This window comes from Suillus paluster, assembly GCF_016628075.1.
Source record: "Suillus paluster strain FC165 chromosome Unknown EDB91scaffold_89, whole genome shotgun sequence".
NCBI classification, from domain to species: Eukaryota; Fungi; Basidiomycota; class Agaricomycetes; order Boletales; family Suillaceae; genus Suillus; species Suillus paluster.
This window is the reverse complement of record NW_024537649.1, coordinates 125,733-150,394: the sequence shown is the minus strand read 5'-3', so window position 1 is coordinate 150,394 and position 24,662 is coordinate 125,733. Positions and strand designations below refer to the sequence as shown.

The 24,662-nt window shown below is 48.4% G+C and overlaps 7 protein-coding genes across 7 annotated transcripts; 2 read left to right on the top strand and 5 right to left on the bottom strand.

The window, feature by feature from the left end:
• Positions 1-221: 221 nt before the first annotated feature.
• On the bottom strand, positions 222-1,122 carry EDB91DRAFT_1253656 (uncharacterized protein; the record flags this gene model as incomplete). Its single annotated transcript, XM_041323684.1, has 4 exons — positions 222-470; positions 529-846; positions 904-951; positions 1,009-1,122. The coding sequence occupies 4 exons, from the start codon at positions 1,120-1,122 to the stop codon at positions 222-224; spliced, it is 729 nt and encodes a 242-aa protein (XP_041172053.1).
• A 4,506-nt stretch (positions 1,123-5,628) lies between these two features.
• Positions 5,629-6,620, bottom strand: EDB91DRAFT_1350209 (uncharacterized protein; the record flags this gene model as incomplete). Its single annotated transcript, XM_041326051.1, has 3 exons — positions 5,629-6,074; positions 6,132-6,455; positions 6,513-6,620. The coding sequence occupies 3 exons, from the start codon at positions 6,618-6,620 to the stop codon at positions 5,835-5,837; spliced, it is 672 nt and encodes a 223-aa protein (XP_041172052.1). The 3' UTR covers positions 5,629-5,834.
• A 2,891-nt stretch (positions 6,621-9,511) lies between these two features.
• Positions 9,512-12,578, top strand: EDB91DRAFT_1228613 (uncharacterized protein). Its single transcript, XM_041321027.1, has 4 exons — positions 9,512-10,126; positions 10,187-10,288; positions 10,339-11,514; positions 11,571-12,578. The coding sequence occupies exons 1-4, from the start codon at positions 9,605-9,607 to the stop codon at positions 12,240-12,242; spliced, it is 2,472 nt and encodes an 823-aa protein (XP_041172051.1). The 5' UTR covers positions 9,512-9,604; the 3' UTR covers positions 12,243-12,578.
• Positions 12,579-13,073: 495 nt separating this feature from the next.
• On the bottom strand, positions 13,074-14,347 carry EDB91DRAFT_1022189 (uncharacterized protein; the record flags this gene model as incomplete). Its single annotated transcript, XM_041312584.1, has 7 exons — positions 13,074-13,298; positions 13,346-13,530; positions 13,578-13,714; positions 13,755-13,834; positions 13,886-14,047; positions 14,104-14,222; positions 14,278-14,347. Coding segments are annotated over 7 exons (978 nt in total), but the record flags the coding sequence as incomplete, so codon positions are not given.
• Positions 14,348-15,225: 878 nt separating this feature from the next.
• Positions 15,226-16,429, bottom strand: EDB91DRAFT_868582 (uncharacterized protein). Its single transcript, XM_041328659.1, has 4 exons — positions 16,199-16,429; positions 16,058-16,149; positions 15,591-16,006; positions 15,226-15,539 (listed from the first exon to the last, which is right to left on the bottom strand). Exons 1-3 carry the CDS (start codon positions 16,268-16,270, stop codon positions 15,634-15,636), a joined length of 537 nt encoding a protein of 178 aa, XP_041172049.1. The 5' UTR covers positions 16,271-16,429; the 3' UTR covers positions 15,226-15,539; positions 15,591-15,633.
• Positions 16,430-17,318: 889 nt separating this feature from the next.
• Positions 17,319-22,070, bottom strand: EDB91DRAFT_1208074 (ATP dependent DNA ligase domain-containing protein). Its single transcript, XM_041320730.1, has 28 exons — positions 21,800-22,070; positions 21,689-21,748; positions 21,504-21,638; positions 21,321-21,451; positions 21,184-21,269; positions 20,998-21,134; positions 20,774-20,949; positions 20,630-20,725; positions 20,494-20,579; positions 20,408-20,443; positions 20,084-20,358; positions 19,998-20,034; positions 19,852-19,948; positions 19,631-19,795; positions 19,537-19,580; positions 19,395-19,484; positions 19,294-19,348; positions 19,208-19,247; positions 19,076-19,157; positions 18,963-19,023; positions 18,833-18,915; positions 18,672-18,777; positions 18,288-18,621; positions 18,203-18,232; positions 17,957-18,156; positions 17,757-17,891; positions 17,631-17,707; positions 17,319-17,571 (listed from the first exon to the last, which is right to left on the bottom strand). The coding sequence occupies exons 1-28, from the start codon at positions 21,995-21,997 to the stop codon at positions 17,558-17,560; spliced, it is 3,066 nt and encodes a 1,021-aa protein (XP_041172048.1). The 5' UTR covers positions 21,998-22,070; the 3' UTR covers positions 17,319-17,557.
• Positions 22,071-22,220: 150 nt separating this feature from the next.
• Positions 22,221-24,648, top strand: EDB91DRAFT_1086222 (Pkinase-domain-containing protein; the record flags this gene model as incomplete). The annotated part of the gene is made up of 2 exons (XM_041316008.1): positions 22,221-22,329; positions 22,379-24,648. The coding sequence occupies 2 exons, from the start codon at positions 22,221-22,223 to the stop codon at positions 24,646-24,648; spliced, it is 2,379 nt and encodes a 792-aa protein (XP_041172047.1).
• Between the last annotated feature and the right edge of the window lie 14 nt (positions 24,649-24,662).

Here is a 24,662-nt window from a genome sequence, read left to right as displayed (position 1 = left end):
ATGGCTCTCGGTACTGAAAGCTCTTCAAAGACTCAAAGTAAGCGATTTACTTTTCAAATAGGGGCGAAACTCAGTGTGGTAGTTGGAATTCTATGCGTCTACAAGTCGTCAGTGCCATTGCTAATGTCTGAGAAACTGCACGAAATACTCATTCATAAAAGTCAACTGGAAGCTTACAACGACACCTACATGTACAAGAACGTAAAACAATCATGAAGTAGTCAACGTTTACGCCTGCTCTGCTTCTTCCGACCAGACTCGGACACACGGCGTTCTGGTCTGGGGTTCATGATACGGCGGAGCAGGTACTTCAAGAGACCACCGGCGTGTACATTGTCCCTTGGAAAGAATTTCCTCGTCGTCTTAGTGTATTCGCTCAGTGCCACCTCCGAGACGAATACCCTCACTGGTCCCTCGGTTACCCCTGCGTCAATCAAGTCCACAATGTTGACGTGAGTGGCTTTGACCGCCTAAAACGTAGCCGCGTGTGTCAGTATAACAACAGACAGAGATTAGTTGAGCTTCTACCTCGCGGCATGATTCGAGGGTGTCAGGAATTGGCGAAACTTGGACGATCTGACACAAAGTGCGCCATGAGGTGAGATTGTCCGCGTCTGTGCCATAGAAGTGGTTGAATTGGTGAACAATGGCGTCCTTGAAATCATGGTAGGCTTTCTCTCTCTCTTCGTCGTCCCAGCTATGCTCGTCACGCATCCTGTTAAACTCCAATGAGGCTGACGCGGATGAGTTGTATTCAAACTCGGGATATTTTGCGAAGAAATTGTCTAGGGGTGTTTGTGTACCAGAGCGCTTGGTCGGTAAGTTGGTCTTGCGCTTTTTGTTGTTCTAGATAGATGATGCATTAGCCTATCTGCGAAATTGGAGGTGACCACATCGACCTACATTATTGGTGACATTGACCCTTTCGACACGCCTGCGCTTTTTGTTGTTCTAGATAGACGATGCCTTAGCCTATCTGCGAAATTGGAGGCGATCATGTTGACCTACATTGCTGGTAACACTGACCCTTTCGACATGTGCAAACTTGCACTGGGAGCCGAATCGACAACTACCGGTCTGTGCATAACTGTTGCACACCTTGGGGGGTGACTCAGATGGCATGTGGTAGTAACGAACTACAAGTTGTATGAAAAGCGTTTAAGCGGTCTCCTTTAAACGTAACGCTTGAAGGATACTCTCATACACATACCCCTATAAGGCAGTTAATTAGTGGCTGGCCACAACAACTATATCTGTGCCCTCTGTACTCGAATTCCTCCAAGACACTTGATGTTCACATAGTACGAGCTCTAATACTGGCAGAAGATTGGCAATATTTGTACACTTAACGTCCCTCTGTAACAGCTGCTGAACCAATGAAGCAACCAAGGTGTTCAAGCACCTAAAAGACCGACACAAACCACTTCGTGCTGCCGCTGGCAGCACCCTGCCTCCAACTCCCTAATTGGCATAGCCAATGCCAGCACCAGCAGCGCATATCCACTCGTCCCTCTCATTCCAGACATATTATCCTGCAGGATGTTCCCTGAACACGAAATACCAGAATGGCATGATTTCAATGAACCTATGTTGGGGCTGACCTTTGTTGGACATAACTGTTAGGATCCTCAACGCAGCAATGACAATGATTGTTGCTGGGATACAAATTAGAATGCGTGGGATATTGGGAGGGCAAGACTCACTTCTTTGAACATAGCAAGGATCTTTTTTATTGGATCGTGAATGTATGCGAGTTGTTTCATCTTTAGTTCAATCGCATATGAGGGGGTGCGTTAGAATCAATTCAGAGGCACAATGCAACTAACCAAAGCATTGGGCAAGGAAAGACTGTGTTCTCGCTGCAATGAATTTGGTTTCGCCGCCCGTCCGACAGAGGCTGATGATTTTATCAAGTTGAGGAGCTTGTTTCTTGGCATTCCAATCTTGTAAAGAGCTGGAACAGCTGCGCAAGCTCCTTTGCGTTGTGAATGCTGTCAAGGGAGTTGTGTACAGGAAAGACGCAGGACAGACTGATGGGGTTCTGCAGGGATGCGCAATGCAGCAGACTGCGAATGGTAGGGAGGAATCGAGAGAGATTTGACTATTGAAGGTTAGCAGGGAGGTCTGACCTTTGCTAGCACGAGAAAGTACGTACATTCCAGAATTCATTTAGACAATTCTCGTCGGTTTGGCACATTTGGGTGGTAAGGGTTGTTGCTGGTAGATTTCGATTGCTAAAATGACTTTTGGCTTTCGAGACAATCGAGAAGCGGAGATCGATTGTGAAATGGACATGGCCATTTTCAGGCCAAATTTAAGTGCGATGTTCAATCGGGTAACATCCAGAAAAATAGAGCATAGGCATCCTAGGGAAGGATGCAGTCATCGTCACATAGAAGCAAGGTTGATCAAAACCAGGGATGAGTCTACGTTCGATTGAAGGGCCCGTCAACCGAGCGAGTAATCAAAAAAGCGAGACTCAGAAGCCAATGGAACATCGAAGGGGCGGGTCAAATCCAAAGAAACGGTGAATGAGATTGTCAAAAGAGATCGGGTTTAAGTTCAATCGCAGGACCCATCAGGCAGGTGATAGTTCGAAGAGAGACCAGGAAGCCAACTGAAGCCAGTCGGGGTTCGAATGGACTGCGAGGTGGTTGGATCCAGATAAACAGCAAGTGAGATCGTCAAAAGAGATTGGGTGTAAGTTCAATGGAGGGAAGCCTGTCAGCCGAGTGAGTGTTCAAGGCAAGACCAGAAAGCCAATTGGAGCTCGAAAGGACATCAAGAGGTGGTGATTGGGTCCAAGGAAAAAGTACAAGAGATCGACTGTGGGATGGACATGAATATCTTGGGGCGGGTCAAAGCCATTGTCATCCATGAGCAAATTCCATTGAACGAATGATTGATTGAGGAAAATTGCGATCGAAAATAACCCGTTGGCTAAGTTAGCAGAACTTAAGAGGGGAGTTTAACCATAGCTCGAAAAGGATCGTTGACGGGGGTCCAAAAAACGTTGGGTAAACGTGATCGAAACCAACATCTCGAGAAGAAGGCAAATGGCCATAGTCGCCTCAGTTTGTGGAGGAAACCTTCAGATGCCAAGGATGATTCGGAAGCGGAGATTGAGGGTGAAACCAAGATTGAATAGATCACGAACATTGAATGGGCAGATAGGAAACGGCACACAATGTAACAGCGTTGATCCCATGGACAAAAGCAGGTCAAAATCATCGCTGCACAGGAGCGAGGTCCATTGATAGAAGGAATGGGTATAGGTTCGCTCGATTGTGACCCGTGGTCAAGTGGAGGAAGTCAATTGTAGCTCGAATGAACCGGAAGAGCCTTTGCGATCAGATTCCAAAGAAAGAAAAAGAAACCGAGATCGTCAAAATATAATATCAATAATCAGAGATTGACTATAAGATTGACACGGGAAAGGTCGTTGGTGAGGCGGGAGCATCCAGTCGAGGAAAAGAGGGGTCAAAAGGACAACACCCGACAGTAAGATGGTCCTCTTGGTCGAATCCAGTCGTGCAAGCAAGTGCAGGTAATCGCATACTCGAGATCTGTTAAATCGTACCAAGTTCGTGGTTTGGCGTCGTGCCATCGAATACACAAGGGTTATATTAAGTTGAAGGCCAATGCGGGTGAAGGAAGTGGAAGTAGAGAGAAGCGAAGGTTAAATCAAACAACTGCCCTACATATGCTGGTGGACATCGAAGGCAATTGTGGAACATCCGCAATATTCCACAGTGAATCCACACGACGGTGGAAGCGGATGTTTCACAACTGTAGTGAGCCTCTGATGAGGTCATTTCGATGTTAACTGAAGCCGTTTTATGACGTATGACGTCAGTGAGGACAAGTCCACCTATTATCATGAACTGCACACAGGTGTAGGGGAGCGCCCATCTGGCGATCATTAGTTCGGGCTTGGGCTGATAGAGAATCCAGATGTGTTGCCGAGTCCTACAAAATCTCACTCAGAAAAATTCCCAATTCTGAACAGTGACAATTAGTATTGTGCCCTTCAATCGTGAAATAGACTGTACATTCTTGGTGCAAACGGGAAGCGAAACACGTTGGCTGTACATGTAGCCTGTAGTTTGTAGAGTCAAGTTACTTCAAGTTCAAGTTCAATGAATTTCAACACGTACAGAACACCGATGTGTATGGGAAGTTCCCACGCTTCAAGCTTCAACTTGAAGTCTTCAAAATCGGGTTGCTTCTGTACATCAATGTGACTTGGTGCGACGCGCATTTTCCTGGTCCTCCCAGCACAGGCTACACCATTACAGCCGTGTCTTCCCATTTTACGACTTGTAGAGTACCTTGAGCACTACCAAAGTTCCGGAATGACTAATGTCCCAGTAAGAGAGGCGGGTTTGTGAACAGTGACATAACCATTTCTATTACCCGCTCTCTGAATTAATCGGAAACAGGTCAATCGAGTCTTCTCACTGCTCAGGCGTCATTTAACCAAGGTCCCAGAATTTCTACCAGTCCTGCTATGCCACAGTTTGCAATCTGGACAACCCATTAAGATGAAGGCTTCCTAGAAGGCTTTTTCGTACTTTCTTTGCACTTCCCGTCAAGTTGTAGTGTCGCCCACAAGCCAAAACGTCTACTCAATGTAATTTTGCGATTAATACATTCTCTCTGTCCGCCAAAAATAGGGCAGTAGAGCATGGCTTACTAGTGGGGTCGTTCCTAGTGGCACACATTCTATGTTACTTTTTTCCAGCGTCGCACCTTTGGTAACTGTCATGATTGCTGCGCGAGCTTGCACTCCCAAGTTATTCTGTTTCATCCGGTGGCGAGATTTTTCCTTGAAGAAAACACACGAGGTAATGAAACTATATAGCCTTTAGCTTGGTTTCCACCGCTTACACTCACTGTCTTGCCGTTCCATAGACAGTCATATCTAAAGAAAAGAGTCACTGACACTGTAATGTGGCGTACTTGGTATTCCCAATCGCCAAAGTCATCACACAGGCGCAGAGCCTCGATATAAGGATGTACGTGCAATCTGTTCCTCTGATTCTCCTGACATCTCTATTCATGTGTCGAGTTTGATTAGTGGCGGACTGCGCTAACCACATGGTTACACGCGAATAGTGATGAACTTACTACAGAGTTCATGAGGGATTCATGTCAATTATTGGTCGACCGTCTGCGAACACAATCCACCATGGAATAGATACATTTTCTGGACCGCCGAGCAATCAAGTGAATATCACATCATTCAAGACCTAAATTGCCATGACCCAGGTGCTGCGTGATTGATCTCGCAAATTCATTTGCGGTCAATGATTCACGATTCTTCTCAAACACTATGCACTTGAATTACAATTCACGCTGATGAAGAGGAAATAGTAATGAAGAGGAAATAGCGAAATTTTTGCATTGCGGTCCCGGATGGGGGCAATGTGGTGAGTCACTTTCGATACTTGTAAACCCACATATTCCTGCACTCCTGTCAGAGTTCCTTCACACTTACAATTCTCGACCTTTGTCTGATCCATCCGCATACGAACAACTAAGCACGACGCTGTCAAGAGTACAAAGTCAACCGAGGCTGATTGACTTGCTATCTCGGCGTGGTAGCTTTTAGGAGCAACATATTGCCTGGATAGAAGTTAGTGCGACCTCCGTTCAGTTAATAAGCCTCCTATAGCCGCACGTGCGAGATATAAACTCATACGTCAGAAGCCCAAGTATCTAATAGTCGTTTACCATTGCGAGAACATGCACGAAATATGCTCGTTCACAACAGTCAACTTAAAGCTTACAAGGACACCTATATGTGGAAGAATATAAAAATCGTGAAGGAGTTAACGCTTGCGCCTGCTCTGCGTCTTCCGGCCAGACACGCGTTCTGGTCTGGGGTTCATGATGCGGCGGAGTAGGTACTTCAAGAGACCACCGGCGTGTACATTGTCTCTTGGAAAGATTTTTCCCGTCCTCTTCGTGTACTCGCTCAGTTCCACCTCCGAGACGAATACCGTTACTGCCCCCTCGGTTACACCTGTATCAATCAAGTCCACAATATTGACATAAGTGGCTTTGACTGCCTAGAATGCAAACGCGTTTTTCAGTATAACACAGACGGAGATCAGTTGAGATTGTACCTCGCGGCATGATTCGAGGGTGTCAGGAACTGGCGAAACTTGGACGATCTGACATAGAGTATGCCATGAGGTGAGATTGTCTGCATCTGTGCCGTAGATGTGGTTGAACTGGTGAACAATGGCGTCCTTGAAATAGCGAGAGGCTTCCTCTCTCTCTTCATCGTCCCTATCCCAGTCAAACTCGTCGCACATCCGGTAAAACTCCAATGAAGCTGACTCGGATGAGTCATATTCAAACTGGGGATATTTTGCGAAAAATTGGTCTAGAGGTGTCTGTGTACGTGTCTGGGGTCGTTTATGCCTGGTCCTGCGCTTCCTGTTGTTCTAGAGAAGCGAAGCTTTAGCCTATCCGCGAAATTAGGGGCGACTCTGTTGACCTACATTATTGTTGACCCCTTCGACATGTGCAAACTTGCACTGGGAGCCGAATCGACAGCTGCCGGTCTGTGCATAACCGTAGCACACCCTGGGGGACGACTCAGATGGCATGTTGTAGTAACAAGAACGGCAAGTTATACTCGTCCGAACTATGGTTAGCTCCTTATAACTTCCCCTAATAGCTGCGTCATAAGTAAAACGAAACCCCTATAAGGCAGGCTGTATCTCAGATCTCGTGCATCATGTCTGGCCTAGAACGCAATACCACGGTTGTCGGCTTTTACCCGAGGCACCTTGAGGAGCGATCTGGTGGATGTGGATTTGGTTGGTCACAAAAACTACATTCATGCCCACTACTCGAATTCCTCCAAGACACTTGATGTTCACACATGAGCTCTAATATTGGCAGAAAATCGGCAACATACTTGGGAGTCCCTCTGTAACAGCTGCTGTACCAATGAAGCAACCACTGTGTTCAACCACCTAAAAGACAAGCAGCTTCGTGCTGCCCCTCGCAGCGCTAACTAACATACTTCCAACTGCCGATCAGAATTATGTAAAGGAAAGACGCAGAACAGACTCACGTGGTCCTGCAGTGGTGCATGATGCAGCAGACTGCAATGGTAGGGAGGAATCGGGAGAGATTTCGCTGTGGAGGGTGTAGCAGGAAGGTTTAGCCTTTGATAGCACGAGAAAGCACGTACATTCCAGAATTCATTTAGACATCCTCGGTTTGGCGCATTTCGATCCTAAGAGTTATTGCTGCTAGTAGAATGCCGTGGTTTCGATCGAGGAGAAGATTTTTGGCTTTGGAGATAAAGTGATTGTTAAGGCCAGGAAATTCATGACGGATGACGCGGAGAGCGGTACAAGGTGGCCTGATGTGTGTTAAAGTCTAACTTGAAACACGAGGTGAAGATTTAATTACGTTGTGTTCCAGCCAAATGCGCTCGCATACCGCTTTAAAGGACCATAGCAAAGAACGAGATAAACCGGAGGCCAGGGTAGGGGTATGACACCGTACTAGGCTTAAAGGCTGTGTTCCACGTTCATCGTCGCTCTTGAAATTCGCATTAGGTGACATGCGCAAGATGATTCGAGATCGGAGGAGCCCTGATGGAAAGCAGCCTAGGGTCCAAACGTCGAAAACGTGACTGGCCCCAAAAAACGATTGAAGGAGTGGTGACCGTTGAAAATTGCGCTTCGACTGTAGACGTTGCAGAGGCATCCATCGGAGGAGGAATAAAGTGTGAATTTCAGTCGGTTAACTCGAGCGTAAGCATCTTGGGGAAGGATCAAGTCGTCGGAGACAAGTATAAGTTCGATCGAAGGTAGCCGGTAACCTGTCAGCCGCAGAAAAATCGAATTCAAGTCATCGGAATTCAAGTCGTCGCGTCGTGGCATACAAGCGAGGTCCTTCGAAACAGGGATAAGTCTACGTTCGATCGAAGGACCCATTAGCCGAGTGAGTGTTCAAAGCGAGACTTTGAAGCCAATCGGAGCTTGCAGGGACCGCAAGAGGGGATAAGAGAGGGGATCGGATCCAAAGAAACAGTAAATGAGATCTTCCAAAGAGATCGGATATAAGTTTGAGGAAACCCGTCAGCCGAGTGAGTGTTCAAAGCGAAACTAGGAGGGCAATCGAAGCTCGAAGGGACCGCGAGAGAGGTAGTTGGATCCAAAGCAACAGTAAAAGAGATCGTCAAAATAAGTTCGATCGAAGGAACCGGTCAGCCGAGTGAGTATTATAGAAATACCAGAAAGCCAATCGGAGGTCAAAGGGAACGCAAGAGAGGTGGTCGGACCCAAAGAAACAGTAAATGAGATTGTCAAAAGAGATCGGGTATAAGTTCAGTCGAAGAGCCCAACAGCCGAGGGAGTGTTCAAAGCGAGATCAGAAAGCCAATCGGAGCTCGAAGGGCTGGCATGAGAGTCTCAGAGAGGTTGTCGGATCCAAAGAAAGACAGTAAATGAGATCGTCCAAAGAGATAAGTTTGATCGAAGGAAGCCCGTCAGCCGAGAAGAGATTACGTGTAAGTTCGACTGAAGGACCCGTCAGTCGAGTGAGTCTTCAAAGCGAGACCAGGAAGTCAATAAGAGCTCGAAGAGACAGCAAGAGAGGTGGTAGGATTCAAAGAAACGGTTAATGAGATCGGTTCAATTGAAGGAATCCCGTCAGCCGAGTGTTTGTTGGGAACGAGACTAAGAAGCCGATCGGGGCTCGAAGGGACCACAAGAGAGGTGATCCAAAGAAACAGTAAAGGAGATCTTCAAAAGAGATCGATTGTGAGATGAACATCTTGTGGGAGGGTGAAAGCCATCGTGGCCCGCGAGCAAAGTCCATCGAAAGAATGAGCGAGTAAAAGTTTGATCGAAATAATCCGGTTGGCCAAGTTAGCAAGACTTGAGAGAGGAAGTCGATCAGAGCTCGAAAAGGAGGTGTCCGGAATGCCAAGAAACATCGGGTAAAGGACAACATCACAAGTCTGTGCTCGCCTCAGTTCTCAGTAGGGTAAACCTTCGGATGGAGGGAGTCAATCGTAGCTGGACCTTCGGGAAGAGACCGGAAGAGGCTTTGTGATCGGATTCCACAGGAACACAGAGTAAACGAGATCGTCAAAACCGAGCCTCGAGAATCGGAGATCGACTATGAGATCGACATGCGAAAGCTCATTGGTTACTCGGGAGAACTCCAAGAGAGGGGTCCAAGGTCAGCCGTCGTAAATGCCAGGTCGAATACAGTCTAGGTCGCATGCTCGAGACTTTTTCGATCGTACCAAATTCGTGGTTTGGCGTCGTGCCATTGAATACCTGTGGTTGGAGTGGAAGTTGAAGTTGAATCAAAGGTCGGCATTTTATACGCGGACGGATATTGTGGAACATCCACTGATGGATGTTTCACATGATGTCATTTAAATATTGGAGGAGGACATGAGGCTGACCACGCCCCTGTACATGTGAACACTGAAAAGAACTACCAAGTCGGAGTTTTAAACGTTCTTGTAACTAGTTAATCTCACATTCAAAATCCTCCTATAGTACTCTTTACGTGCCATTATCCTCTATACTTTCCTTTCTTTTTCTAAACCGCTAATATGGCGGATGAACCTGCGAAACCTATCTCCCCGATATCTAACCTCTTGCAGAAAATTGGTTTGACCCGCCATGATCTCACCCGTCATAGCGACCAAATGCGTCAATTTTTGACTACTCAAGACGCGAAGTCTCTTCGCGCTTTTTCTGTAGAGTCCTCAGATGCACAACAGAGTATTACTTCTGTACTCGGAAACTCTCGCTCCTGTTCCCATTCCAGTTCAAATTCGCGTCAAAACGCGTCTACCGCTTCTCAGACTCCTCCCCCTTCCACGCCTGTCAAATCAGAGCCAGTAGAACCCGCCATCCCCCTCCGTCATATGGATAGCATGGAAATGATCCTCGAGAGAAGGAGCCGAAAAATAAAGCGCGATAAGCGAGGAAAGAAGGAAAAGGACCGCAACCCACCTTCACCATCCCCCGCAAGCGCCGCTTTCAGTCTCGACGCGTTCATGCAATCACGCGATTCACGACGCGTCCCATCCTTGGAGCAATCTGATTCCTCTACCAGCATAACCTCACTGGTGTGTACCCTCTCTAAATCGCACGCGCGGTTTCGCTCTTGTTGCTTACGTACCCTGAAGGACAACCACGAGGATGAACCCCCTCTCCTTCCTGTCACCCCTCAACACCGCAAGTATTATAGAGACTATGATACCGTAGAGCACCCCTCACGTCTCAAGAAGGTGTGTTCATTAATTTCAGGCAATCACAATGGCTACAAATTCGCCTCAAGGGTTCTTACACCCCCCGGGATCTCTCACCAACTCCCACGCGCCACCGTTCTTCCTCAATCTTCGACCAACCTCATACAAGTGCTGCAGAATCTTCAAATGCAAATTTTATCACTCCCCGCCGCAATGCCTATTATAAGTCGCCTCTACCTTCTTCATCTCCACCTCAATCTTCTCCCTTCGCGACGCCTTCTAATAAGCGTATCGTCAACCTCGTATCGTCACCGGGTCCCATGGGTCCCCTCCCAGATGAAGATGATTACGAGAATCTTCCATATACCCTTCCCCCGGGTCCATATTCCACAAAGAAACCAGACCTCTCCTATGCAGCTCTTATCGGCCAGGCAGTGCTTTCGTCCCCAGAGCACCGCCTCACCTTGCAGGAACTTTACGATTGGATTACGATCGTTTATCCTTATTACAACCGAAGCGAAATGACCTGGATGAACTCTATTCGTCATGTCCTCAGTACAACCGTATGCTTCCGAAAAGTTCCCCGCGATCGTAGTGTCGGGCGCACACTCTGGGCTATTTGGGACTGCGATCTCGAGTGTTTCGCTGGTGGTGGTTTCAGGAAAGAATTTTGTGCGGAAATTAAGGAAGCTAACAAGAAAACTGCTCCCAAAAAACGCGCAGCGGAAGAATCAGCATCCGGTCGCAGAACGAAACGGCAGAAAAAAGGTGCCGCACCTGTACCTACCGAACCCTCGACAAGCTCGCCTGTACAGGAAGCATTGCCTGCATTGACAGGCTCAACTCTGCCAACCCTTGTGCCATACTCGCAACTCCTCCCTCTCTTTCCTCCTCGTAGTTCTGCTCATCATCAACCATATTACCAAAACTGTGTACAGATGCCTGTTGATGTCATCTTCCCTCCTTTACCATCGTCATCAAGTTATGCTCGTGCTGGCTCATCATCATCATTGCCTCCTTCATCTGCTGTCAAAAGTTCCGATGTGGCGCAGACATCGCCGATCCCTCCCTCCTCCCTACCCGCCCTTACGCCAAGTAAAAGTTCTTCCAGTCCCCAGTTGTCCTCTGAGGATCACCTCTTTTTGAACCTCGATGGCGGGATGAGCCCTCACATCGAGTCAACCCCTCCACTAGAGTGTGGAATTGCTCTTTTAGACAAACGCAAGACGAAGGCAAGTTTACCACCTCCTAAAACTCCTCCGAAGGTGAGCACATCCCTTTTATCCCGTGTTTTGCCTAATTGTAGACTGCGTTTGTGCAGAAATCTGTCGGACTTCCTCCCGTGCCTGTATCTCCCACTCTTGACCGTCGCGGAAAGTCTAAGAAAGGCAAACCACCTGCTAAGGATTGCCCTCCACGCGTATTCCCAACTTCTACATCACAACGACCCATGACGCCCCCTCCACGTCCTTCAACACCTCCTCGCAGGGGTGGCAGCAGTACCGTACAACTTTCCCCCATCCGCACACCCCTGTCTCATAAAGGCCTGCACATGAGCCCCTCCGCAAGCCTCGCGCACTACAAATTCAACCTCGATCCACCCCCCTCCATCACCTTCCGCCCCGACGACGGGATCAACCCCGCTGTATTTGATACCGAGAATATCCGTACGCCGTCTCGCAAGCGCAACACGCACGCACATGGACACCACCATAACCATAACCATAAAGATACATCTGTATTGTTCCCGCCTGTAACGCCAAAGAAACTGGTCTTCCCTACGCATAGCTCTGCGGAGTCGCCATTCCGTACACCTGGATCGAGGTCGATATTCGATCCGCATGATCCAGGGGCGATTTTAGATGAAGAGCTTGCGCGGCTTGGTGCGAAAGGGATGCAAGAGAGTCCTGTTGGATTGTTTGAGAGCCGACGCGGGTTGTTGTACGAGAGTCCGAATATGCCGAGTCCGGGGAAATGGTCTCGGTGGTTCTGACAGTGATAGGTGATGTGATGCGTTGTGTTGTTTGAATTTTGGTTTTGGTTTTGATTTTTCGTTCTGATCTCGATCTTGTTTTCATGATACAAGTTGTATTACTATTGTTATGAGTGCTGAGGCCTGAGGTTTTGGACGTTTTCGTTCTACTCTGTATCTATCGTTTTTCACTTTGACGATTTGCAATTGCTGTTGCTGTTTGCTGGGCTCTTGGTCGTGGTCGTCGTGTTATTTGTTGTCTCTCTCTCGAGTGTTTTACTTACGAAGAGTTGCATCTCCATTTACTATGATCTCCTAGTAGAATACATATGACGAATAGAAATGAAAGGAAAGACCAGTTCCCTCGTGTGGTATCATATTCAGCAATCGAGGTATGTGAGTATGTTGGACAGTAAATCTAGGGGGAACACGTCGACTTGCTATCGACTCCATATATGAAGAGTTGCATCTTCATTCACTATGATCAGTCGCCAGTAGGATAATATGACGAATCGAAATCAAGGTAAGATGAGTCCTCTCGTACATTGTATGATAAATCAGCCATCAAGGAACGTGAGTAATCAAGACAGCAAGCGCTGTATCAAGCTGCTTATAGGGAGAGGGAACACGTCGAGTTGCTATCGGCTCCATATATGAAGAATTGCATCCTCATTCACTATGATCTGTCGCCAGTAGAATAGTATGACGAATAGAAATTCAAGGTCAGATGAGTTTCCTCGTGTCGTATCATAATCGGATATCAAGGAACGCAACCTAGACAGCAAAAGCCGTATCATACTTCGCTGAGGAAGACATGCATGGCGAGTTGTCGTCGCTGCGCGGACGTATTTTGGCAGGGCCGAATTCATCATGCTCGGTCAGTTGAGTGATGTGAACCTCCATTCTCTTCATTGGGTGCTGCTCCTGGTCATCATAGGCGGTGCGGCCATGTCGGGTGATGAACGTGCTGAATACGCTTTCAGAGGGCTCTAGCCGCTCTTCGCTGGGGGAGGAGCTTGCGTTGAGACTAATGCGGATTATAACCATGAAGAAGGTGATAGAGATGATAGGCATGATCTGGATACTGGTGTGAGCGCGGTTCTGGGTGAGTATGAGATGCGTACCATGTCTAACAGGATGTAGTGTCCGTGGTTTTTGGTGACGAAGCATATAAGGGCAGCCAGGAGTGATATCGAGTATAAGACGCCGGCGTCAAGTACGATGCGTAGAACAGGCCGTAGGACGCCTGTCCCCGAAGCCGTATTCGACACCCGCCTCCCTATGCTCCAAATTCGATAGGCGAGCAGGGCTATGTATCCGTCAGCAGCTGTCCTAATGATGTTCTCAGAAACTTACATGTGCTCACGAGGTTCGCGAGCAGAGTTGCACCAAGGAATGAGGTGATCCATGGTCCGGTACCTGGTGCAAAAATGTTCTCTTTGTTCACTGTCGCTCGTGAGATTGAGAAGACGCTTCCTATCCCGGTGCCTGGTCTGCAGGTAAGAGGAATGATATAGTGGGACAGACATGGACGTGCCTGCGACAGAGAGCCACAGTAAACCTGGAATGATAGTGATATACCAAGATTGCCAGACCACATAACACCGGTAAATCTGGAAGACGATGTGAGATAAAGAAGAGTCATATCCTAACAATGAACTCACCACGACACCATCCCCGACCAATGTCTGCAACGTATACAGCAAGTTCTTGTAAACGAAACTCCATTGTGCGACGTCGGCGAAAAATGCGACGGGGCCACCGGGAAACGTGTCCCGCTGCTGTACCAGACCTTCTTCTGTCCGGATGATGTCAATTATAATATGCTAGATGTTCATTTGTTTCATTAGTGGCTTCCGGTGTCTACTCAGAGATTGCTTACCGCAGTACTAAATAAGAGCAATGAGTATGCTATGACGATCATCCTGCGCTTGACGGCACCACTCATGTTTCGTTGAACCAGGGCCCATAAGGTTCCTATAAACATGAGCACGGAGAACCCTAATCCTGATGCGTTAGAAATGTCCACAAGTTCGAGTTCGATGCCTCTGTTTACCGTACAGTATCCCCTCTAGCACGGTCGAGATAACTGACGCAGTGTCCAAGGGGATATTGGGTTGCGCCATCGCAGATTAGCCCGGGGAATAGATCGGGAGGAAGAGGACAATGATAAAGGTATCCCCATGGACTCCGTCCTTATATCTGCGTGGAGGCTACTAGGATTCTTGACATGATGGAAACCGAGGGCTTAACTTAGATATCTGATCTGTGAGTATCGTCGCCTATAATAAGCAACGCCTACATGCAATCCATCGTAAAGCTTAAAATCCGCAAATAGGACCGGAGGGAATTTACAACCATTTTGCGTAAAGTCGTGGTGGCAGCGTGGTATGCCGTGGGGAGTGAGGATCATCGTTCACAGCGATTCGGCCTATGATGAAGCTCGTTGTGTGCAACAAAGTTTGGTCGTCGACTGTATAAGTGATACAAGACCTAGTAGGAAGCTCCGCCTTGCGTCTCAGCTGCGCAGAAACAGCTGGCTCAATGTATATAGTAGCAAAGGATGACAACCGATTGTGCGATTTTCATACGGCAGGATCATAAATTGGAATCGTCGTGGATGTGGAGGAGCAAGTTGACAACATCGCGAGTCTGTCCAGAAATATCGGTATCAGAAAGATGGAATCTAAAGATCTGAGTCAACCCTTTGGTTCGATGTCATTTTACCATGCGACGATTCCTATGTGGCCTGCCGCAGCATCTCGGGTAGAGAACCCAGGAGAACCCCCTGCTACTGTGCCCAATCGATGTAGGGAATAATTCAACAGAAGCAGTCAGACAGGATAGTTTTCGAGGTCTGGGTTGAGTCACAACTGACACGACTCAAGACCGGAAGTTGCAGGCGGGACGATGACGACGACGAAGTGTTTCGTGGAAAGGCTATCCGCCACCTTTTGACTTTATAGAAGGAACGACTGACTTCCTTCCATTAGTCTGCCTAGGGGAGACTAGGGTCAATGGCCAGTTTCAATAACACCTTCCACTCACATTATTTACACACACACATCATACAGCAATCTGTGATCTGTACTATTAGTCCGACGATGTTGTGGCTTTGTCACCTCTGTTCCCTTGGCGCAATCTCAATGACCTCGAGCTGATTCGATCTATGATACTAGATGAAAATCAGTGAGCCGCACTCACTTGAAAAATGGGAAGAACACACGAAATAAATCCTGTCATTATCAATTCATGCCCTGTCGGACGCCCAAAATCCGAACGTCCTGTCCTGGTCCAATCAGGGGTTTGCTGTGCCATCTGCGGTAAATGGAAGTAAAACATGATTCCCACTAACGCCAACGCCCTGACATTGGGACTGGAACAGACGAGCATTTAAAGGGCCCCAGTGTTCCTATGGTATTGCCGCTGTCATTCCTTCGAAGAAATCGAGAGTGAAGAAAATTCTGGTGGAAATGATGAAGACGAGACTCGGAGAGAATGTGACAACCGATAATATTTGATTGTTAGGGTCCGAGGTCCATATCGTTTGTTGAGCTTGCATCTGGGACCGCGAGCCATGTGCAACGCCATCCACCGACTGCATGCCATGTATCCTCGTCACTGAGACAGGCAACAAGAAGCACGCCAGTAATTGCGATGCCTGGGACATATCCTCAATCGAATAGAGCTTTGTGTTATCGCTGAAAATCAGCAATCTATCGTTTCCGAGGAAACAAAAATCGATTGCCTCGTCAAATGCTGGGTTTACATCATCAGCCAGGACACTGTAAATCGAGTGTCAGCAAGTCTTTCAACTATTTATGACCGAGGCTCACAGTGGACGTTGTTGAGTATCACCAGTCCCAAATCTGCAACCCCCATATGATACAGTCACAAGCAAGCTCCAGGGAGCGCCACAAAGCGATGTCTTCCGAAAACCTTGAGTTTCATATCCCCCAAGTATGTCGAAGCGTTACCGTTCTCGATTCCAGGCAGCTCCGATAAAAACACTGTCCGTCCTGCGGCTTTGGGGTGGATACCACCTCCATCCAGGGCCCCAAGGTCTATATGAATCCTCTCGTCGCCCCACTGGGGATGATCCTCGACAGTAATATACGCGATGGCAATCAAGTGTTGCACTGGGTCCATGAAGAGACTAAAGCTGCGTGCATTGGGGTCTGAATGAAACGATGTTGGAGATCGATCATGCTCGATGCTGTATTGTGAGGGCTTTGGTAATATTGGGAAGATCATGGTCAAGTCTTCGTGTCGCTCCCAGAGGCAGAGATGCCAATTGGCAACCCACATTTCACTATGGGCTGGTGGTATAGAGACTGTTTCGAAAGAGTGGACATCAAGCTTGAACCATGCATGAACTTTGTCTCTCAAAAGTTGTAGGCGCTAGAAAACAGAAGTATGGTTGTCGAGATCAGCGTTGGGGACAAGAACCAGTTGCTGACCGCCGAGTTCAACGATGTACTGAAGCTCGGAGGTTGATATGTACGTCTGGCGAAAGGCCTTACATACCTGCAAGACAATCGTCAAGAAAAAAGTCCAACAGCATCGATTAGTAAATTGGAGCTCACAGATGTACAGCGAAGAATGTCTCGGTAAGGAAGGAAGCTCAGAATGTAAGACTGGAGTTCTTCAGCAAGAGACTAGAACTCGGCTTTGGGGGGTTCATTTCTTCCTGTCGTGAGTCCCGACATTGAGAAGTCAGTGGACCAGTGGACGTCGTTAGCACAAACAATTCCCCACAATCGCCCGCAAACGGTAAACCCTAAGCTCAACAGACACTAAGATCTAATTGGCCTAGCTAGCCTGAAGGGACCGCCAGATCCAGGTCCAAGCTCGATGTCGAGCCCTTTTCTAATAGTGGACAGACAGCCAGCGCACGACGTTGCGAAAGGTTCCAGACTCAAGCCTGAACCGATTGACTCGATTATTGCTCATGGCAAGCCTTTGAAGTATGACATTAGGCTGCTCATGGCATCCGATATCGCTTTGGGAAATTGCCGGCATCACCACCGCACCTACTGCAACGTGCTAAGCTAAGCATGAGCGTTTGCTGCGAAGGAACGACTGTCTCCCTTCGATTAGGGACTAAGCATGTGCAAACTGTCGTCCATAGATCTCAAGTATAATTTTTGGACACAAAATATCATGCAGCACGTTTGAACAAGTGGCTGCGCACACTTTTATCGCTGTGCGCCACTCACCTGGTTCCTCAGCCAGTTCCACATGCATCGGCACATAATTCTGGTCGCAACACTGCACAAACTGAGGAAACAGGCATTGAATACGAAACAAGGAAATACGGATAGAAGTCATAAACACTACGGAGCAAAATCTGAGAGCAAAAGTTTCAGCATGGGACCTGATAAGTAGCGGCTAGAACTTCACACTCACCTTCCTCATCAAGCAACGACTCTTCTTCTACACAAGCGGTCACGTAATCGGATATCACTAATCGACGTCGCTTAGGTCTAAGATTCGCGTGAGTTATGTATGACGAGGATATGTAAAAGCACTGACCTCGAAGTACGCTGTATGAGGGTCAGTCGACGCGAGTCGTCTCGCTTATCCAAGACAACATGCGTGAGCTTTGGATCGTCAAGTGCAACTATCTTTCCACCATTCTCCTGAATGCTTCTTGAAATCTGGTCGAACCTTCACATATCAAAGTTTGATTTCAGGGGGACAACCCTAGGCACCGCAATGAATGGAAGGCTCACGCTGTGGAGATTTCCTCTTCGAACTTGGTTTTCACTGACATGCCGTTTTTCCGTGCATTATCAGGCGTGTCAAGGTAAAAGCAACTACCACCGATGGTGAGAGCTGGCAGACAGCCTGAGAGACATGAGACCCACAGATGTCTGAATATTGCGGTTGTGTCGTATTCCCTCGCTTGGTCGTTCTCCCCCATTGTCACGTCCTGATGCCGTTGTAACAAGAGAACACGTGAATGAAGGAATACTTACCTCTGATTGTGAATGAAGCGTAGTACTTGACTGCCAAAACAATCAATGAACATGGGTTATGTGACCATCTGCTCAAATCACGCACATCATCATCAAGGGGCTCAACAGTGGAACTGCGGAGCACTTCTGGCACTTGGAACCACTCTTCGTCAGCATCTTCTTCTTCATTGTTCGAATCAGCATCAGATTCAGCCTCCGTTTCGCTGTCTTCTGGTACGGCAGGCTTGGTATCGATCTTGAACCAGTCCGCGAGCTCCTCGGCATCTTCGATTTTCGGCTCGATGCTTTCTGGAGTGGTCGGGACCTTCAAGCTAGCGTCTTCCTCTACAGTTCTGTCGGTCATTACCTGGTCCTCGTCAACGTCCATCTGATGATAATCGTCGGATTCTTGGCGTTCTGGGGTTGCGTGAAAGAAGTACCTGTGACGACCGTGACCCTCTGCAGAGTCAGCGGGGACTGCGACACTCACTTCTTTTGGAGAGGAACAAGCTCCCTCCGGAGTACACAATCCGTGATCCACTGGGGCCTGATGATGTCAACGATGCCTTTGTCAATCAGCAACTTGATGTCGTAGGCTGCGAGATTGCGATCAGCCCCTCAGGCAGTCGAAAGATGTAAATCACTACTGACGCGTAGTCGTCCCTCCATAAATGACTGTAATAGGCTGTTGGGATGTAACAACCTGCACGCAGGTACCCCCATTGGCACGGATCCTGCAGTGCGCTCAGATTTAGCACATATTTTGAGGTGTTGCTCTTACGATTTCATCAATTCCTGACGGTCTTGGTTGCCTGTTTGTGATTTTGGGTCCGACGACACCACTTGCAAGCAAGGTCGTCTTTGATCGAACACCAGGCAGTAAGCCAGACTCACTGAATTTCATATCCTCAAATAGATCTGACACAATCTCGACCGCACGTAGATTGGGTCCCTGGTATTGTGGCAGGACGGTTGCCTGAGAGAGACTCGGATAATAATGATGCGGAAGACACCACAGACACTCACCTTCTTTGCTGTTGTCTTTCGCTTCTTCTTGGACATGCTACTAGAGATGAACCTCAGTCTTGCCTAGATAACCAATGATCACTCACCCAGCATCACTTTCCATCTTTCTTTTGCGCTCAGAGCGCATGCTCTCCAGGATAGCTGAAACGGGTCCGTCTTTGTACCAACAGAATACGAAAGCACGCACCTGATGCAGTTATGCAATCTGCAATGGACAGGTCATCACGGATTGACAAAGCTCGAGGAAATCTCATTGTAACGCCCAAATGATATTGATCTATTTCAGAGCACCTCAGTGAGACAACGCGTTCAAAACCATTAACTCATACCTGAAGTTGTGATCTCAGCTGCCTTAACTTTCAGTATGAACGAACTAGCAATCATATGGTCAGTCTGTGCCAGCAGGACAAGCGTGGGGCATACTCCTCAGGTTCCAGATACAAGTCGCCTTTGTCTTCGTATGTCCGCTTCGCAGTTTCGAGAAATTCTGGGGGATGTTTCGGATCCCAAACTTTCCAAGGCTTCTGTCGGAGCCAGACATAGTCTGCAAATGACAAGCCCGTTCCTACTCTGACGAAGGTGCTGTATCTAGTGGGATCCAAGAAAGGTTATACATCAGACGCTACATCCATCGCAAGACCTACTTCGGTTCTTCGTCACCTTCTGGACGCCGATCATCGAGGACTGCGCAGATGAGTGTCGAAACACCTCCTGAACGCTTCCCAGTGCCGTAATTTCCGGCTACATGTGGCTTGTATGCTAAGCAAACTCCGGAATTTTGCGAACTTACCGACTACTAACACGTCCACGGTCTCGCCCATGTTGTCCTGAAACGACTGTGAGCGTAAATGCCACGGAGTGCCTCAACCAATTCACCATATATTCCGGCTTGACCTTTATCCAATCCTTGTTTCTTCCGTTTAACATGTACTCAGAATCAGGATGTTTGATCACGAGGCCCTCCCCTCTTGACGCCATGACTTCGTCCATCTTCTGCCGAACATCTTTAGCAGTCTTGCCTTCGAACTCTACGTTGAATTCAATGCGGCCTGGAATCTCCTGGATGCAGGCGCGCAGGTTGCGTTTACGGAACTTGAGCGACTTCTGGTGGAGGGACATGCCATTGAGATAGAGGAGGTCAAAGACCTTAACTAGGATGACGTGAACGGTGCTGTAATTACTGAAACAGTGGGCACATACAGCATGGTCGGGGATTGTGCTCCTTCTTTGATTTGTCTGAGAGGTACCATCAGCGCTTGGACAACTGAATAACTGAAGACACCGACCAAGTGCAGCAGTCTTCAAGGTACCGAATGGCAAGTTACGTTCAGAAACGGGGTCCCAGACTAGCATTTCTCCATCGAGAATGATACTGCAACACAGCTTCGATGAAAAACGGAGGAAACGCCGAAATAAACTCACTCATCGATCCGCTCATCGAACGCAGAGTCGATAAAAGGCGTCAAACTACCCTGTCCGACATGTTGTCCGTACAGGTAAGTGTAATCTTTCCCTTTCCTAGATTAAGGGTCAACTTAGACCATTGGCGCACGCGATGGATCCTACCTCGAACAGTAGAAATATTCATTTCCACGCTTGTGCAGCTGCATGCGCTCGCCATCAAGTTTCTCTTCGATAATGAATTTACATCCTTGCATTTCCTTCACAGAATCCTCGATCTTATGGGTTGGTCTCTTGCACAGCATCGGTGCAAACGCACGGAACAATTGAATGGTTTTATCCTGTGTCACATCAGACTCTGAAATCCTCAATGAATAGGATATGTATACCTCGGCATTCAACCTCCGCGAAGGATCCCATAGTTCCCAAGCAACTTTCTTCAGGTCCGAACATATGTTGAACAGATCTTGGGCATCCGGATGGAACACGCCAAAGACAGTAGTTTCCTTCACAGAAATGACCATGTCTTGAAAAGTTGGCATCAAGACTGGAGACATTTATGAAAGAGAACATACCTTTCAAAATTATGCGCACAATCCATCGCTGTTCCTCAGCCGTAGCACGATTATAAATACGTTGAAGAATTCTGGACTGAATGTCCCTGTGCTCTGTCGTTAGCCAGAGGGCATATCAAATATCAACCAGCGCGTACTGCTTGCCCATGATCTTAGACAAGTCGTCCAGGATTTCGTTCAAGTCATGGACTGACAGGCTTCCTTCGACAACGGAGGATCGCTTACTCACAACCTCGTACAAAACTGTGGGGAAGTCGCCAGAGCTTTTCTAGAGGAAAGCTCAACGAACGCGTTTAAGTCACGAGATACAATACACATACATCTTTTTCTGTCGGCTTCTTCCAGTTAAGCAGGCGGATCGCATCTGGGTCTCTTATACCGAGTGGGATAAGTTTGATGTAGGTCTTGGCGAGGTTCTTCTCCTTCAGGCCATACACAGCACGTTCGCGGTCTTTCTGCTCACATGTTCAGCTTACATTGTTTGTTAAGGCGACAATAGACGTGCCTGTGGAAGGATCAGACGGAGAACGGGATAAAGATCATGCCCAATGTCTTCTCTCCAATGCTGGCGCCACACGCGTCAAGATTGGTTTCGTTCGCACAGAAGAAGACATACGTTGAACCAGACATCCAAAAGTCGGCGTCTGCGTTCGGGCTTTCTTTCTGTCGATAATTTCTCAAATAGCCCGACTAGTACTGAAAAGGGGGCACTGCCATTGTTTTGCGGTGGAGGTGGGTAGACTGTAGTTTCTTCATCGTGAGTCGGCTTTGGTGAACCTGGAGGTGACGTCGGTGCAGGCGTATGCTGCATCATATTCAAACAAAGATAGATGTTGTTCTTGGTTGTAACTTTGTCTACAAAACCTATTGTCAGGGGATGGTGAAGGTCGCAGTCAGAAAGTCAAAACCCGTGACTCAAACTAATGAGGACGTGTTCTTTGGGTCTGTTTGGCTCCTCTTTGCACTCGGCTCCGAGAAATCGGCTCAGCCCTTCCTCCTGTCAGCCTCCCGACCCTCTTCTTTACTCACTCACCACTATGGAGGACGACGGCTATCCAAGACTTCCGCGTCGGAATCGTAGCGAGGATGACCCAAAGATGATTGGACTATGGAAAGTTGGCAGGACTATTGGCAAGGGAAGCTCAGGTATCTATCTGTATTGCTGCGAACATGCTCTTTCGCTGACTCCAAGCAGGCCGCGTGAGGATCGCACGACATTCGAAAACAGGACAATATGCCGCAGTCAAGATCGTGTCCAAAAATATCCTCATGAACTCTGTCAGCAAGCTCGCCGATTCTGCAGAACACATGCTTCTCAGCATCGAGCGCGAAATCGTAATCATGAAGCTCATTGACCATCCAAACATAATGCGCCTCTATGACGTATGGGAGACCTCCAGCGAGCTCTATCTTATCCTGGAGTACGTGGAGGGTGGCGAGCTTTTTGACTATCTGTGTAACAAGGGGCGGCTATCCACCTTCGAAGCGTTGGGTTATTTTCAGCAGATCATCTCCGCGATAGACTACTGCCATCGACTCAACATCGCACACCGAGATCTAAAGCCTGAGAACCTTCTCATGGACCAAAACAAGAACATCAAGGTCGCAGACTTTGGTATGGCAGCTTGGCAGGCCAGCTCCAAAAACGGCTTGCTTCAGACGGCGTGTGGAAGCCCTCATTATGCGGCTCCGGAGGTTATAATGGGGAAGGAGTATAATGGACGCGCTTCCGATATCTGGTCTTGTGGCGTGATACTATTTGCCTTGCTTGTAGGACGCCTTCCTTTCGACGATGAGGACCTACCAACGCTACTGGACAAAGTCAAGTCAGGAAAGTTCGACATGCCATCCGGCATCGATCCCTTGGCCAAGGATCTCATCACGAAGATGTTGCAGAAGGACGTTGTAAAGCGTATCACCATCCCCGAGATACTCACACACCCATTCTACCTTTCCCAAAAGCCAAAGTCTATCGACGCGAGCACGCCCAGGCTCAACGATATAGCAAGACCTCTCTCTGCTTCCGAAGAAATTGACGGGGACATCCTCGCGAATCTCCGCACGCTTTGGCACGGCACATCCGAGGAGAACATCAAAGCTAGCCTCAAAAGCTCTGAGCCAAACTGGCAGAAAGGCGTCTACCGACTGCTCACCGAATATAGGGACAAACGCCTCGAAAATTACGATGAGGAAGAAGAGTTGGCGAACCGGAAAAGACGCAAGAAGAAATCGACCACGCATGAACCTCAGGGTATGAATTCGTCCCAAGCACTATATCTGGCGCGCGCGCCTTCATTTCTTCCCCCTCGCGCAGCTCCTCCGACTCCGCGTAGGGCAGCTGGTCGCACGCTCCCCCTGCTGCACAGGGATAATAGCGACTATGTACAGCTGGGCGGTCCTCGTATAACGCTTTGTTCACCGACACCGCCTCGTCCAGGGGCTGATTTCCGCTCCCCCCTGTCGTCATATATCACATCTTTAACATCGCCCTTATCACCCACGCTCGGTTCTACAAATCTGCCCGCGATTGAAGTACCAGAACTCAAGGATGATAAGATGCAGCATTTCTTCCAGCAAATTGTGGAGCACCTCAACGCAATGGAGGCGCGCACTGCAGGCACATCCCGTCTTGGTCTTGGCACCTCCTCAGCTCCACCTACGCCCGTTAATACGGAGTTCGGGAAGTGTCAAAAGGGAAACGCTGCGCAGAACAGAGGCTATTCATCGCCCCGGGAGATCATAACTGACGCAGATATGAGACGTGAACGACGAAGCCAATTTGGGGAGGCCGACAAGGAGAATCTATCTCTTGGCGTCAGTGGACCCGGCATCATGAAAAAGTCGTCTCTGCGGAGCAACGACGGTGACAGACGCCCTGCACTACGTGTGCAGATCATTGAGCCAACGCCAAACAAACTGCGCAAGAAGAGCGGCGGCGACACCCCGGCCGCCGTCTCACCTGCATTTTCTGACAGCTCATTCACACTTCCCTCGACCCCGCGACGGCGTTGGCTTGATAGTGTGTTCAGGTTCAAGCCCGTAACATACCAGCTTATGTCCACTCATGACGCGTTCACAACACGCGAGGAGTGCCGGCGGATGCTGGTGAACATGGGCGTTCGCGTGGTGCTTACGCATGCGGAAAATGTAGGCATACTCAAGTGTAGAACGGATGAGCCGAAGGACCAGTCTGGACTTTTGCCAGTGATGAAGTCGGTGCGGTTCCGCGTGGAGGTGCAGAGACCGACGCCTGTGCAAATCGCTACTGGATATCAAGTCGCACTACACTTGATACAGGAGAGGGGCGCGTCGTCGAGCTTTCAGGCGATTCATTACAGGTTGAGAAGGAACTGGGAGCTGGACATTCCGCGAATGCTGATGGCACCGACTAGTCCACTTTTCAGCCCCACGGAAACAGACATGGGAGGATACGAGTTTGGCGAGAGGTTGGTGTACGCCGATTAGATTACTTGCACGAT